The 14,967-nt window shown below is 40.5% G+C and overlaps 3 protein-coding genes across 3 annotated transcripts; 1 reads left to right on the top strand and 2 right to left on the bottom strand.

Annotated features, from left to right (window-relative positions):
* The first annotated feature begins 3,022 nt into the window (after nt 1–3,022).
* Nucleotides 3,023–9,666, top strand: LOC116196501. Its single transcript, XM_031526247.1, has 8 exons — nt 3,023–5,670; nt 6,164–6,296; nt 6,394–6,482; nt 6,651–6,889; nt 6,985–7,071; nt 7,408–7,507; nt 7,609–7,828; nt 7,910–9,666. Exons 1-8 carry the CDS (start codon nt 3,421–3,423, stop codon nt 8,734–8,736), a joined length of 3,945 nt encoding a protein of 1,314 aa, XP_031382107.1. The 5' UTR covers nt 3,023–3,420; the 3' UTR covers nt 8,737–9,666.
* A 1,971-nt stretch (nt 9,667–11,637) lies between these two features.
* LOC116196503 (photosystem II D1 precursor processing protein PSB27-H2, chloroplastic) lies at nt 11,638–13,290 on the bottom strand. The gene is made up of 4 exons (XM_031526249.1): nt 13,271–13,290; nt 12,895–13,044; nt 12,006–12,415; nt 11,638–11,904 (listed from the first exon to the last, which is right to left on the bottom strand). The coding sequence occupies exons 2-4, from the start codon at nt 13,031–13,033 to the stop codon at nt 11,767–11,769; spliced, it is 687 nt and encodes a 228-aa protein (XP_031382109.1). The 5' UTR covers nt 13,034–13,044; nt 13,271–13,290; the 3' UTR covers nt 11,638–11,766.
* Nucleotides 13,291–13,803: 513 nt separating this feature from the next.
* LOC116196504 (preprotein translocase subunit SECE1) lies at nt 13,804–14,605 on the bottom strand. Its single transcript, XM_031526250.1, is given in 2 exon segments — nt 13,804–14,323; nt 14,325–14,605. Coding segments are annotated over 2 exon segments (510 nt in total). The 5' UTR covers nt 14,553–14,605; the 3' UTR covers nt 13,804–14,041.
* Nucleotides 14,606–14,967: the final 362 nt, after the last annotated feature.

Genomic DNA, 14,967 nt, shown 5'->3' on the forward strand with positions numbered 1-14,967 from the left:
CCCCCCGCCTCCACCCTCACGCACATATTCTTGCGCGTGTACCTCACTTTCCTCGTGATTTGCTAAGAGACCACCTGCACCAGAGCCCTTTGCTCGAACAAAATATTAAACTAACACGTATATCTACTGCACTTTTTTTTAAATATATTTTATTTATGCTACGTTTGATTTTAAAGTAAAATTTTAAAATAAGATTTTAATTTTGAAAAAAAGTGATATAAATAATTATGTATAGAATTCACCATTTGACTTTGTATGAATTATTTTGTTTTGTTGTGGGTAGAATTAAGTTAAAGTGTGATTTTAAAATCACACTTTGAAACCAAATAAGCCATAATATTTGATGATTAAATCTAATAACATGCCCGAGTTCAACAGCCCGTTTAGTTTTAGGGTCAGTTTTTAAAATTTTAACTCTAATTTTAATTCTACTCACTACACAACAAAATTCAACAACACAATTATTACTTTTTCTCTTTTCTTCAATTTTTTTAACCATTTAATTCAATTTTTAATATTAAATTCTTTTAACTATTCATTATTTTTTCACACTTTTTCTCATAATTTAACAATACAATCATTACGATTCAATTAAAATCAAAATTCAATTCTACTTAATTCTAAAATTAACCACACTTCAATATTTTCTCTTTTGATTGAGGGCCAGCTCAAGCGATGCAGCAGAAGCAGTGTGAAGACACACTGTGAGTGCTTTTGACCTCTTCAGCTTAGGGTGACGAATGGCATGTCATGCGATAGGAATGACCTCGAAATCGAGGCCCATTGGAAGTACTAGAGATGGCGACCGCAATTTGCGTAATTACCTTGATCAAGATCCTCTGCAGTTCTAGAATTAAGCAGCCAAGATCGAACATTTTTATAAGATTTAGGTCGTCTATCGCTGTTTATAAAAATGTAATTCACCTTCTAAAAATGCAAATGCTCCGCTCTCGATCAAATTTGAACCGAGAACGGGACCTTTGTCCTTCTATTTGAGTCCCCATCATTTCACAAATGAATTGTAATTAGTTATCCCACTCGCGTGTTACATGCGAATTATTACTCGTAAAAAATAATATTTTTAAAAATATTAATTATCTTATGATTGTAGAATTTAGGTTTTGATACTTTGCAAGTTGACGATTAAATGAAACGATTAAAGTTTTTTTAATAGAAATTAATGTTGCGTTTGGTTTCAAAGTAGGATTTTAAAATCAGATTTTGATTTTGAAAAAGAGTGGTATAAATGTGGCTTACTATTTGACTTTGTATGAATTATTTTGTTTTGTTGTAGAAAAAAAGTGGTATAAATGGGGTCCACTCTTTGACTTTGTATGAGTTATTTTGTTTTTTTGTTGGTAAAATTAAGTTAAAGTTGTGATTTTAAAATTTAACTTGCAAACCAAACAGGCTGAGGTAGTTAAAAATACAACATAAATTTATTCCATGCATTATGAGATTCACTTAATATTTTTATTACTGTATCTTGTTTTGAAACTTGCATTTATATTTTTATGTGTAAATTCTTCTACAACATTTTACTTTTTCATCAAATTAATGGTAGCTATTTAATAAAAAACCTATGAATTATGTATAAAACATTAATTATTTTAAAATCTTTATTATTATACTTTTTTCAAATATGATTTTAAACGTAATATATGATCCGTGAAGCATATAAGTTCTTCGAACGATTTATTATTAAGTAAAAGATATAAAATTATAAATATAAAAATTTTTTACAATTTCGATTCGCAAGAGAAGCCTTGTTTCTTTCAAGAGATAGTCTTATTTCTTTGTTGAGCCAAAGATGAAATAGAAATTTGAAAAATTATTATTGATTTTTATTCTTTTACTTTTGATTTGTAAGAGAAGTCTTTTTTTTTTTTTTCGCGTGCACTGTGGTATCCAAAAGTCCAATTGAACTCCGACTAATCAAGTTCAGTCGAGTCGGCCTACTAAGGGATAAATCTCTCACAATGTAAATTTTCTCAATTTACAAGACTCAAACTCGAGATCTTATTTAGGAAAATAAACGTCGAACTATTTGAACTAATCCACATTGGTAAGCCTGATTTCTTTTTAGGGTAGGCCTTTTTTCTTTGTCTTTATCAAAGATGAAAATAAGAGTTTGGTCAATTATTACTGAATTTGCTCGTTTAGTTTCGATTTGTAAGAGAACTTAGAGGTTTCTCTTTTATTTCTTTTTTAGTCAAAGATAGAATATGAGAGTTTGGACAATCATTATTGAATTGATTTATTTTTCATGTTGTTGTTGGTCAAGTTATCTCCATAAGTGAATGAAAGTAACACAATGGCGAACTGAGGATTTGACACTTGGAACGTCTTTGTTAATCATCTCTTTCCATTTGGAGCAACCTCTTTAATCCTCAATCTTCGTTTTGTAATTACATATTATATACATATTGGAGCTACATCATCTTTAGTCATAATTTGTCAATCTACGTGACTCATAAAATATCAAGTAAATCTATAAATTTAACATATGAAGCAAAATATGTACGCCAATTATAGTTTTATGGGCATGCTATAGGAGCATTTATTAATAATCACCCATTAATTAAATTATCAAATCCAGAAAAACCTCGTCATCAAATAAGCGACATATAAATGGAATCAGTATTTTACTATAACAAATAAATCCGTAAAATTTGACGCAATTTTTGTATTTAGGGCATATGATTAGTTGTTTTCTCTCATCGCTACGTAAACGACATCTGAACGGGATTAGTTTTATCAAATCCATAAATAACAAATAAATCCATAAGATGTAACTTGATTTATGTATTTAGGATATCTGATTTATGGAAGCGATATCTGAATGAGATTAGTTTTATCTCGTAAAACATTATCAAATCCTTAATAACGAATAAATCCATAAAATTTGAAGTAATATATGCGTTTGGGGCATCTGATTAGTTATCCATATACGAATTAGAGATTTTGGAGGGGAAACTGCAGACATGTGAAAATACGTATTCCCTGTGGGGAGGGGGGAAAGAAAAACCAGACATGAAAGAGGAAAGCTTTAAAAATCAGAACAGACGGTGTTTTTTCCTCAGAATTCTCCTCTCTCTCTCTCTCTCTCTCTCTCTCTCTCTTCTTTCTCTCCGTCGTCGCTCTCTTGCTGTGGGTTGCCTGGAGGATTCTGCTGTCCGTTGCCGTGAAGCGGCTGCCCCGGCATCGTCCGGTGCGGTAAGATTGCCCAAAGATCAAACCTTTAGCTGTTTCTGTGCGGAGAATTCCAGGGATTATCCGAATTTCGAGGGTTTTGGATCTTTCCCGCTTCAGATCTGGTGGTTGCCGGTTCGAGGTTTTGATCGGGAGGGTGTTCTGGGGTTGCTGGGAGTGGGGATTGAGATGAATTCGGAAGCTTAGGGCCGTTGGGGCTTTAATCCAATGCCTATGGAGGAGAATTTGAGATCCGGGGATCGGTCGGGGATTGTGGTGAAGAAGAGGAGCTCCTCGGGGTGCTTGATTGTGAGGAAGAAAGGGGATGCGGTGTGTGGCAGCGGTTCTTCGGGGTCTAGGAAGGGTTTTGCTGTTAAGAATGAGAGGAAGAGGCCGAGGCCACCGGTGAGCGACTCGGAGTCGAGCAAGGAGGATCTCCCCTTGCCCCCACCTCCTCGCAGGGGAGTTGCTGCCGAGACTATTCGTGTCTGTAACGGTTTGACTGTTCCAGGTAAGCATATCGCTGGAGACAGCGAGTTAACTAGCTGGAACGGGGAGGAGAAGAGGAAGAGGAATAAGTTGGATGTGTTTGAATTTGATGAGTATGATGGGATTGACGGGGAAATTATGATGAGGAGGAAGGGTGATGGGGGTGGGATTGGAAAAAGGTTCATGGGGTCAACCTCTTTAACTAGGAGTGGCTGTGGAATGGAGTTTGAGAGTGGTACAAGTAGGCATGCTGTTGTTGCGAGTAGAAGGAGCATGTACTTTGACAGAGCAGGGAGCTTAAGCGGTGAGAGGAAGCGGGATGTAGAAAGGATTCCTCTCTCTGTTATGAGAGAGGAATACATGAATAATTCCGATAAGCCGATTCGGGTCCAGGGGAAAAATGGTGTTCTGAAGGTGCACGTGAACAAGAAGAAGAAACTAGGTGGTTCTACAAGTGATTATGATTGGAAGAATGACGATAATAGGAAGAGCTCCAGGTATGACGTCATAATTAAGAAGAATGCAGGTCTTTTGGCCTCTTCTGCTGATGAACACGGATATGAGAAGCACAAGCCCTTTTCAAGAATGCAGAAAGATAGGCTGAATAGGCAGAAATTTGTGCCAACTGAGACCAATGAATCTTCTGAAGAAGATTTGGGGGATAGCGACATGTTATTGAAGCAGAGATCTGAAGAAGCTGCCAGGAAAAATGTTATAGTATATTCCTCGAGGGCAGAAAAGAAAAGGGGTTCAATTTCTAGGATAGATAGAGATAAGCTGACTTCTAAGATTAGTCAGCCTAGAGATGGGGATTCAGATGATGCCAATATTTCTCTGAAGCGGAAATCCCGGGAAGTGGAAGGTCGTGATTCTTCCATGAAAATAAGCTTGGAAAGTGAAAAAACCCCAAAGGGGAAGGCTGTTGCACCGGGCAAGGGCGTGAAGCGTGGCAGTGGCACAGAAAAGCAGAAATTGCGTGAAAATATAAGGAACATGCTCCTGTCTGCAGGGTGGGAGATAGATTATAAACCTAGAAGGAATAGAGACTACCTGGATGCAGTTTATGTTAGCCCTTCAGGGACCTCTTACTGGTCTATAATCAAGGCTTATGATGCTCTTCAAAAGCAACTTGATAATGAGACTGGCGTGAATGGAGGAGATCGGTCGGCATTTAAAGTATCTGATGAGATCCTCAGTCAGTTAACGAGGAAAACCCAAAAGAAAATGGAGAAAGAACTGAAGAAGAAGCAAAGAGAGGGTACTGAGAGTGAGAATACCGGAGAAGTTGCTAGGAAGAAAACTTCTTATACAAAGGAGGAAGCAGAGAGCACTGAAAGTGATAGCGCAGAAGAAAAACTGAGCTCCTTCATGAAGCAGGGGACGAAATCGTTGAAGGGCAAGACCAATGACAGTGGTTCAACGGGGTCACAGAAGAAATCGGCGAAAGTGTCCTCTGCTAATGTATCTCTGCATGGAAGGAAGAACAGAAAATTGGGTAGATGTACTTTACTGATACGCAGTTCTGACAAGGGGTCGAATTCAGAAAGTGATGGCTTTGTCCCATACACAGGAAAGAGAACTCTCCTTTCCTGGCTAATTGATTCTGGGTTGGTTGAGTTAAGCCAAAAAGTGCAGTATATGAATCGAAGGAAAACTCGGGTGCTGCTGGAAGGGTGGATGACGAGGGATGGTATTCACTGTGGTTGTTGCAGTAAGATCCTCACTGTCTCGAAGTTTGAGATCCATGCTGGTAGCAAACTGAGACAGCCATTTCAAAATATATATCTAGAATCTGGTGCTTCACTCTTACAGTGCCAGATAGATGCATGGAATAGACAAGAAGAGTCTGACCGTGAGGGTTTCCACAGTGTAGACGTTGATGGTGATGATCCGAATGATGATACTTGTGGCCTCTGTGGAGATGGCGGAGATTTGATATGTTGTGATGGCTGCCCTTCAACTTTTCACCAGAGCTGCTTAAATATTCAGGTAGCTTTGATTGTTCTCTTTACTTTGATTAGATCACTGTGCTTTCAGTTGCTCCTGTGTGTCTTATTCATATGACTGTAGTCCAGTCTGAATTTCAAAAGTTAAGTATTGTGTATTTGAAACTTCTGTTGGAACTTATTATGGGAAAATGTAATATTTCTGGGTGGAAGACCCAAGGGAAGGGAAAGCTTGCGTCAGGAAAGTAATACTGATACTACCTATTATAATATGTCATGATGTTTGTAGTTATGTATTGTGAATTATTGCGTTAGGTGGCATAACTGTTTGGTTGAGTTGGTTTGATTTAATTATTAGCCCCTGGAAGAGGGTTCTAGTAATAGATTGAATTTCATAGAGAATTCTGGGCACTATCTTCTAATCACGATGAAGTGAGATATAAATGATAAATACCCATATCCTCTATGTTCCCTTCATTTTTCTGGGAGTTTCTGTTCCTTTCTTGACTCTCATATGAACCTGTGACTTGTTGCAGATGCTTCCCCAGGGAGATTGGCACTGTCCTAACTGCACGTGCAGATTCTGTGGATCAGCTGGTGAACATGTTTCCGAGAACCATTCCTTGAGTGCCAGTGAACTTCTCACTTGTAACCTCTGCGAGAGAAGATGTAACTTTCTTTTCTTCACTCCGATTATAGAGTGCTGATTATTCTGTGCTTCTTGTTGTATTCTTAGGCATTGATGATATTGCTTATCTTTTTGCAGTTCACAAATCCTGTATCGAGGATATTGATGTGATTGCTTCTGACTCTGCAACATTGAATCCTTCATTTTGCAGTCAGAAATGCTGGGAGGTAATATTTCTTTATTCTCTGTTCTTTCTTTATTTTCTTCCAAAGTTATCCACTCAATTGTTTCTCTTTTGTTTTCTCTAATCAGAATTCATTAGTCATTCTGCATACTATTGGATGGTAATATGAGGCCCATTTGATTAAGACAAATTTCTCGTTGCTTTTTGCCAGCTATTTGAACATCTGCAGAAGTACCTTGGGGCTAAACAGGAATTAGAGGGAGGATTTTCTTGGTCCCTTATTCGCAGGACCGATCCAGAATCGGATTTTTCTATGCGAGGGCTTCCTCAAAGGGTGGAATGCAATTCTAAGCTTGCTGTTGCACTCAGTATCATGGACGAGTGTTTCTTGCCTATTGTTGACCGGAGGACTGGAATAAACATGATACACAATGTTCTCTATAACTGCGGGTAACGCCCTACCTCATATAGATTCTAGAGACAAGTTTTGCACCATGAACACAATAGTGATTTTCTGACTGCAATTTTTTATCTTCTTGTCATAGATCAAACTTTAGCCGGATTAACTATGGTGGATTTTACACCGTGGTCTTGGAGAGGGGTGACGAGATAATCTCTGCTGCATCTCTCAGGTAACATATTTCTAGTCTATCGTAGTTAGTGTGGTAGTGCAGTGGTTTCTCTATTTTCTGTTAATGAACAGAAAAGGAGAGGGGAGTAAGAGTAAGAGCCTAAGAGGTAGATAAAAATGAAAAGAATATGAGAGTTTGGCTTTTCAAGAAAATTACATGGAAATCTGCCATTAAACACTAGAAGAGATGGTGATAGCTAAAACAAGATGAGCCAAAATTTGGAATATATATATATTGTTTGCTGAAGCGAAGCATAGAAAAGTGAAAAATATTAATTATTGAAAGTCAATCCCCACATGAGGTCATGGACTTATGCTCTATCTATTAACAAATCAGGTTTCACGGGACTCAGTTGGCAGAGATGCCCTTCATTGGGACCCGTCATATTTATAGGCGTCAAGGGATGTGTCGTCGTCTCTTCTCAGCCATTGAAACTGTAAGCTATGAGATATAATAATTGACGCTTTTCTCCTTTGGCAGTGAAATTCTGCTATTTCCCACTTTCCACTGCAATTTACTCTTATTTCCTTATTACAGGCGCTCCGGTCCCTCAAAATTGAGAAGCTTGTTATTCCCGCTATTTCTGAACTTATGCATACGTGGACTGTTGTTTTCGGCTTTACTCCCGCTGTAGAGTCCCTGAAGCAGGAAATGAGGTCCTTGAATATGCTGGTATTCCCTGGTCTAGATATGTTGCAGAAACATCTTCTTGAGCAAGAAACTGCTTGGAGCAAGGGAACTGCAGCTTCTTTTTCAGGTTAAAGCAGTTGATTTATTGCTTCTTCATATTTACATGACTTGCAGCTATTTAACCCTGTACTGTTATTTTGTTCTCCAGGTGCAGCAGCTATGGAACTCGAGGAAGGCAAGAAAATTGCTACCAACCCTCTCACCTCAGATAAATCTGATGGTGATTTGTCATCTGAACAAGTTCTAGAGATGGGTGGCAAAGTAGAAGAGATGGATAGTGATCCTAACTCTCAGGGTGGTTCCTCAAATGACACTGATGTTGTGAATAGTTCAGATGATGCCATAGTTCATCTCTCCTTTGAGTTGGCTGTTAAGTCTGCGGAATCTCAACTTGAACAAACTGTGGATGCGCCATCTGATTCTGATTGTGGTTCGCAGGACATGGAAGAGAAATATATCTTGAACCCACCTGGTCAAGATAGTGCTAAGCCTATTGAGAGTGGTGACATGAATGATTCATGTGATATGAAGGTCGAAGTTTCTTTTGATGAATCTAAGCTTACTCTGGAAGGAAGGTCCCTGGAGAAATTAAAGGAGGTTGCTAAAACAAATGATGCTCAGATCCCCGTCAAGTGCATGTCTCCATCAGATGTGAGTAGGACTGCACCAGAGATGGAAGAGAAACCAGTGCAGGCTCCAAAAGAGGAGGAAACAACAGAAGAGATGGATGTGAACTCGGAAGATGTTTCTGCGAGTCTTCCAAGCAACAGTGCAGAGCCTATGCCAGTTAATTCTGATTCAAACTGCCAGGTTAGTGGTGATGGTGAAAGCGAATCAGAGGTGCCTGCTGATGGTGGGGCCTGTTCTCCACAAGATGTGGAAGTAGGGATTAAGTCAGTTTCATCTTCTGAATTTGATGACAGTTGGCCATCTTCAACAGGGAGTGCGAGGGATGATGCAAATAAGGTAAATTAAGCATTTGTAGAGCCTTCTTTCTCATCATCTTCGCACGAAGCAGATGACATTCTTTGAGGTATTGAGCAGATTTTCTCGATGCTTCTGTCCCATTGACCTTGTGAGTTTGAGAGATGATGCAGTGGTCGACATTGAAAAGCCATCAATTTATGAGACAGGAGCAGGCTTGCTATTGTTGACTTTACAGCTGACTTTGACACTGAGTCTTGACTTCCTCCTGTGGATTGAGGGTGCAGCCGGTTGTTTACTTGAGGATGTCTTTTATGAAGTAAATAACAAGGATAGGATTCACCAAAGCTTCGATATATAGAGTGAGAGCTGAAACCCCGGACTGTAAATATTACTCTGGTGCTGAACGCAGTGAACATACTCGATCGGTGTTAGTGGTATCTCAGGTGGCAGTATCCCTCAACTGAACAGAAAGATGGGCTTCATTTCGTAATACCCCTATTGCGATTGCCTTCTTTCCCATTGTTGCTTGAAATTCAAAAGGCTGCCAACCATCTTCCGTGGAGAGAGCTCGGGATGTTCTGGGCGGCTTCTTGCCCATACCCATGTTGATGGCTGATCTCAGACTTTGCTTGGAGTGGATGATCCAGGAGCAAGCTTCGAACCGAGTTTTGTTCTAGAAAGTTCCAAAGCAAGAACTAGGTTTCCTCGTCCCTTCAAGTCTTCGGAGAGGGTCTATGCGTGTACCTCATTTGCGGTAGAAAACAGTCGATTTTTGCTCCTATGAGCACCCCATTTTCATAATTTTCGTTGTTCTCTCAAGTGGATGTCCTGCTGAGTAGTTTCGTGTTATCTGAGGATTTTAGTTGTTATCGCGGTATTGCAGGGATGAGTAATATAAGTCCTGACAGATTAATGGATGTCTTCTCTTGTTGATGCCTACTGATACTTCATATGAATAGAAACCTCATTTTCTACGAAGCGATTTTCTCCAATAATAAATAAATGAACAAGGAAGAATTTCTTTAAAAAGAAGAAGAAGAAGAAAATTTTCTTTAATAAATGAGGAATTCTGCTTGATCTCCATTGGAATCTCTCGTTCTTGGTGGCTTGCACATCTTCCATAAAGGACGTGCAAGCATGCTCTTCACTGACTTGCCGGCTCCGACTATTTATTCTGATAAAGCCCGCTGGAGACATCACCATGGTCGAACATGATCATACAATCAAAATGCAGCGAGGGCAAGCCAAGGAGAGTTATACGGGCATTATTCCGTTCATCTGTTACAAGGTTGAACCAGTAAAATGTATGCAGGGATTTCGGCAGCTTGGGGTCGATGAGGAGCATCCACGCACTACGGCCGTTAATAGTCAGAGCAGTCGGGGAAGTAGGTTCCGAGTTGCAGGTTTTGCAGTTATCATATTGAGAAAGTGGCGGAATGCCACCTCTACTTACGGAAAGCGAGGGTGCAATGTGCTAGGGTGAATAGTTCAAGGAGATTCGGATTCAGTCGGATCAATAACTTGGGATTAATCGTCTTATGCTCCTTTGTGTTCTTTCTTTTTCGGTGTGCACCTTGGTATTTGAAAGTCCGATGGATTCCTACTAGTACGGTCAAGTTGGTTCAGTTCATTAAGGGGTAAAGTTTTTTCCAGCGTGAATTTTTTCCATTCACAATATTTGAACTCGATACTTTCCTTAAGGGAACAAGCGCCTACCGCTTGAACTAATCCGCGTTAGTTTCCTTTCTGTTCATTCTGAGGATGGAGATTTGAGCAGGGTCTTTGCGACAGCGCTTCGATGAATCTATTCATTCTATCTTCTTTTTTTGGTAAATGCCCTCTTCAAGTTCTAAAACCTTAAGTAGGACCAAAGATGTGCAACGTATAAAGCCCTGTCAAGTTGTTCGTGAATTCCGAGGGCATGACAGTATTCGACATTGCAGTTGCAGCTTATCTCCTGTAGTAATTGCAGAAACATATAGCCAGAAGATTGACATGCGAACGAAATGGAAAAGCATACATTAGGAAGCTGCGGAAACAAATGTTTGGTCGATCGAACTATTATAACTAGTTCAAATACAATCTTGTCGATACCGAATTTGTGTTCCGTGAATAGATTGAAGCGAGAAGTTCTGGTAGTAATTTTTTTTGGGATAGAGCATTTATTGGCGAGCATTTTATCTTGCCAAAAACGTCCTCTACCAAATTTCCTTTTTTTGTTAAAAGAATTTTCCTGTCCGGATTTATACGGAAACTAAAATTAGTTAAGTAATAATAGTACTTCCGGAGGAGTCTTCCACTGAAAAACCGTGCTGCCAATAGCTCCAAACTAACTTTCCCGCCTTCACTATTATCCCGATAGAAAGCTCCAGCAAAGCACAACAGGGCAAACTGCACGACAGCCCCGGAGATCGCAGGCACGGCTATCGTCCCGTCTCAGGAAATGGAAAACTACACGGGAATCGTCCCCTACGTCTATTGCAAGATCCGGAAGCTGAAGCGGAGGCATGGATTTCAAAGGCTCGGAGACTACCTTGATGAACCACCAACGGGGAGCAGTATGGCAGAAGGCAACAGTTGCGATCGCTGTGAGTACAGGTTCTGGATTTCTGGGGATGCAGGCGATCATTAAGAGGTGAAATGCTCTTCCCTGGACATCGAAGTCGAGATTAATGTCCATGCAGAGGAATTGTGGATTTATGCTATTCTCTTGTGCTTGTTGTATGTTGCTTTTTTTTTCTTTTCCCCAAATGTAGTCCGATCACTTTTTTTTTATTTTTTTTAATTTAATTTTTTAGGAGTGAGAGGGACCGCATTGCCGGTGGCTGCCAGTTTTTTAGGTAAACGGATGAACTGAAAGAGCTCATCCTTTTGAGAATTACAATTCCTAACATGTGTATATATCATAGCGACCTCTCAGGCCGGAAGAACTCCCAAGTTTTCTGATAAGTAAAGCACTGCGAAGAAGACTCCGGATTTATGAAATAGATCCATGAATTGTCAACATGAAGATATATATCCAATGCCTGAAGAACAAAACTAAATTTAAGCTGTACATTGTAGAATGGAGCTGTTATCCTACAAGAATTCCTCAGCTGAACTCAGATCATCTAGTATTTCCGACTTAACCTCATCAGGAAGCGGGGCAGATGGGCCTGCCTTCGAGTAGAAACTGGCAAGAGATCGTATTGCTCTCTCCAGTATAACGTACGATTCCTGCAGGAGAAGCCACAAAGAATCACAGTAAGAAAAACGATTCAAATAACCCTTATGGGTTTCCATCGTGATAGAAACCTGTCAAAGTGTAATGATTCTACCTCCCGGGCAACAGTCTGTTGTCCCGTCCAGTTACCCAGATAATCCCGAATCGACTCCTTCGCAGCATCTGCAGTCCTTCTAAACTTAACGACGTCCTTGGGATCCTCTTGCAGAGACTCACGCAGATTCTTCACGACTTCTCTTGCCGACTTTAAGTAAGCCTTAGGCAATACTTTGCCTGATTTGGTCTTCTCATTAGGATCAAACAGTGATTTGACGGCTCCAATCACTCCTTTATCTTCTTCTTCTTCCTGAGTGCTCTTTTCTGCAGCTAAAACCTTCAATGGACTAAAGATGCAACTCAAGGTCGTAAGTGTGAAAATGGAACCACCGCCAAGTACAACATCCCGGCGAGTTGGTGGCGAGTCGTGAGAGTATGACACTATTGGAGACCTACATTGTAGCTTACCTGACAAATAGAGAACTCAGTCAAGAAGAAACAACAAATAAGAACCATCGGCTGAACAGAACAAGAAACTAGCTTAGTCTTGCAATGGCAACAAACAAAGAGGAGCGCCACGATAAAATCGACGAATTGTGGTCTTTGGCTACATTGCGCTTCTGCAGTCTATTTGCGTACATACTAGCCAAAGCATGACCAATTTTCTTTTAATATAAAAAGCAACTCGAACTCTATCTCCCAAGACCTGAAGTGTCTTTTTTTTTTTTTTTTTTTTTTTTTTTTTCAGAATGAATGAAACTCTGTTACTAGAACATTGTAAGGAATGTGATGCCAACGTCAAACTAGGCCCAATACTCAAGTATAAGTACAAGGCACAAAGACATTTGCTTTCGATCCACTAACATGACATATTGTCGATCGATGCCATTGTCGATCGATGAGTAAGCAAGAGATTAACGGCGATTAACAAGAAGTCCAGTACTTACGTTCAATCTCAAGTTTCGAGCTTTTCCCTGCAATTCCAAAAAGGGGGGAGGGGACAACCTTTGCTGCTGCAAGAACAACAGCCATGTCTTTTCCTCCTGTTCCTTTAACAATAATCTCAAACTTCCAATGTGGATTCATAAAGCAGCATCCTGCAAAGTGGTAGCCACATTTTCAAATCTCTTGCAAATCCCACAAGCACGAGGGAAGTAACTTTCAAGACATCTGATACCAAGTCCTAAATTCCCGTCTAATAGAAGAAGATGTTGAAATTAATTGAAAACAAAACGGACGATACCAACACATGGAAAGGAAAGAGGGGAAGTCGCATATGGAAATCATAGGAAAGATAAGAAAGTACAGAGAGATTGTTTTAACTCCATGAGCAAGAACTGTCGGAGGACGGAAGATGAAGGAGATGATCCCTAACCTTCTTATGGGCTTCCCCTCTCGCGTTCTTCTGAATCCAATCAGAAGAAAAGCTGAACTCTCTCTTGTTTCTTTCATATATGGTCGATAACTTGGATGAAGGTCAAAATAGTCAATTTGATGGGATTTCATGAGGCCCCCTCCATTTTACATGTATTTCCGGGGAGACCCTTGAAATTGCTAGTTGCTCCCATTACTTGGTTAATATATATAAATATATAGAGGAAAATAAAAGGTGCTTTGTATAAACTTCTCGAAATTTTCTGTCGTTTTTTTTTCTGGTAAAAGAACTTTTAGTTTTATATCTGAATAAAAAAGATAAAAAAACAAACTTCTCTTGTATTTGAGATAATGTCACACCGTTTGATCTTTTAGCTTTTCCCATAAATGGATTAACTTATCACTAAAATATGTTATCTGAAATCGTTTAATTAAATTACTGATTAAGCTCTACTCCGGAGGTTATTCAAGAAATTGTCATGTAAAGAATCACAGGATGGTGAGGCAACCAAGTGCTTTGCAATTTTGCCTGAAAATCTTTTACTTAAATTACACAGATATATAATCTTTATACAAAATTTCCAAAACCCTCCCCTAAAAAAAAAATGAAAAAACAAATCGGGGGCCCAAAAGGAATTTCCTAAAACTCCACTTCTGTTCGCCACTTGGACCGCCACTGCCCTTGCGAAGATGGTCATTATTCCCATTCTGCCCCTACCCTCACCCGAAGAAATCTTGAATGCCCTTCCCGGCGAAGACCTTATCGGACAGCTCGGCGAGGACGGCGTTGACGGTCAGCAGGGCCACGCTCGACCCAGCAATGACCCCCAGGACCACTCCCGTCGTCCCCAGCACCTTCCCGAACGCCGGCCACTCGATCTCCCTCACCTCCTCCCCGACCCCGCTCAGCAGGTTGGTCTCCGCCTTCTCCTTCCTCTGCTCCATCGCTCTCTTTATCTCCGCACCGAGCTCGCTCAGCTCGGTCCCGCCGAGGTCTCGGCAGTGGGCCCGCCGGTTCTCCGGGGACGCTGCTCCCAGGAGTTTCCGCCTCCGATTCCGCGCTCTCCTTGCTCTCTTCTACAGCCCTGAAAGTGGTCCGGATCCGAGTACGACGGTGGGTGCAGCCAAGGACGGTGCTGAGACTGACCCGCGGAGGTCCTAGGCGCCAGAGGGGCACCGGCAGCTGTGCCGGCGGGGTTGCCGGGAATCTCATTGACAAGGAGAATACCATTTCCTCTTTAGGGGCGCGTTTGTGGCGGTGTCCTTTGGGAATGGATAAGAGCTTTTGGCAATTGGCAGAGCCGAAAAGAAGTCATTTTGGCTTTTGAAGATTACAGCGGCCCATCTACACCAGCTCATGTTGGGCCTATTGGCCCGTTAATGTTAGTCCATTCTCAAAGTATTTCGCATCTTCTCGTACGTAGGAAGACTTGCGTAGGAGTAGAGAGGAGTGTAAACTGCAAAGTACTTGCTAGGTGCACAAACAATCTGATTGATTCAAGTTCGAGCCGATAATCACACTAAGTGATGAAGCTTTCCTTGATTGTAAATTTTTTAATTCACGATTCTCCAACTTGAAATTTGCTTTAAAAGAAAAGTACTGGCTGTCTGAATCAATCCACAATGATTAAGTACGTTGAACATCA

This window comes from Punica granatum, chromosome 2, assembly GCF_007655135.1.
Source record: "Punica granatum isolate Tunisia-2019 chromosome 2, ASM765513v2, whole genome shotgun sequence".
NCBI classification, from domain to species: domain Eukaryota; kingdom Viridiplantae; phylum Streptophyta; class Magnoliopsida; order Myrtales; family Lythraceae; genus Punica; species Punica granatum.

Bases quoted from the DNA above. Each gene is read 5' to 3' on its own strand.
- LOC116196503 (XM_031526249.1), bottom strand. From the start codon at position 13,033: ATGAATCCACATTGGAAGTTTGAGATTATTGTTAAAGGAACAGGAGGA. The intron at 12,416-12,894 runs GTAAGTACTGGA...TCTATTTGTCAG, and splicing joins CTCGAAACTTGAGATTGAAC to GTAAGCTACAATGTAGGTCT. The intron at 11,905-12,005 runs GTAGAATCATTA...CTTCTCCTGCAG, and splicing joins AACAGACTGTTGCCCGGGAG to GAATCGTACGTTATACTGGA.
- LOC116196501 (XM_031526247.1), top strand. From the start codon at position 3,421: ATGCCTATGGAGGAGAATTTGAGATCCGGGGATCGGTCGGGGATTGTG. The intron at 5,671-6,163 runs GTAGCTTTGATT...GACTTGTTGCAG, and splicing joins AGAGCTGCTTAAATATTCAG to ATGCTTCCCCAGGGAGATTG. The intron at 7,829-7,909 runs GTTAAAGCAGTT...TTTGTTCTCCAG, and splicing joins AACTGCAGCTTCTTTTTCAG to GTGCAGCAGCTATGGAACTC.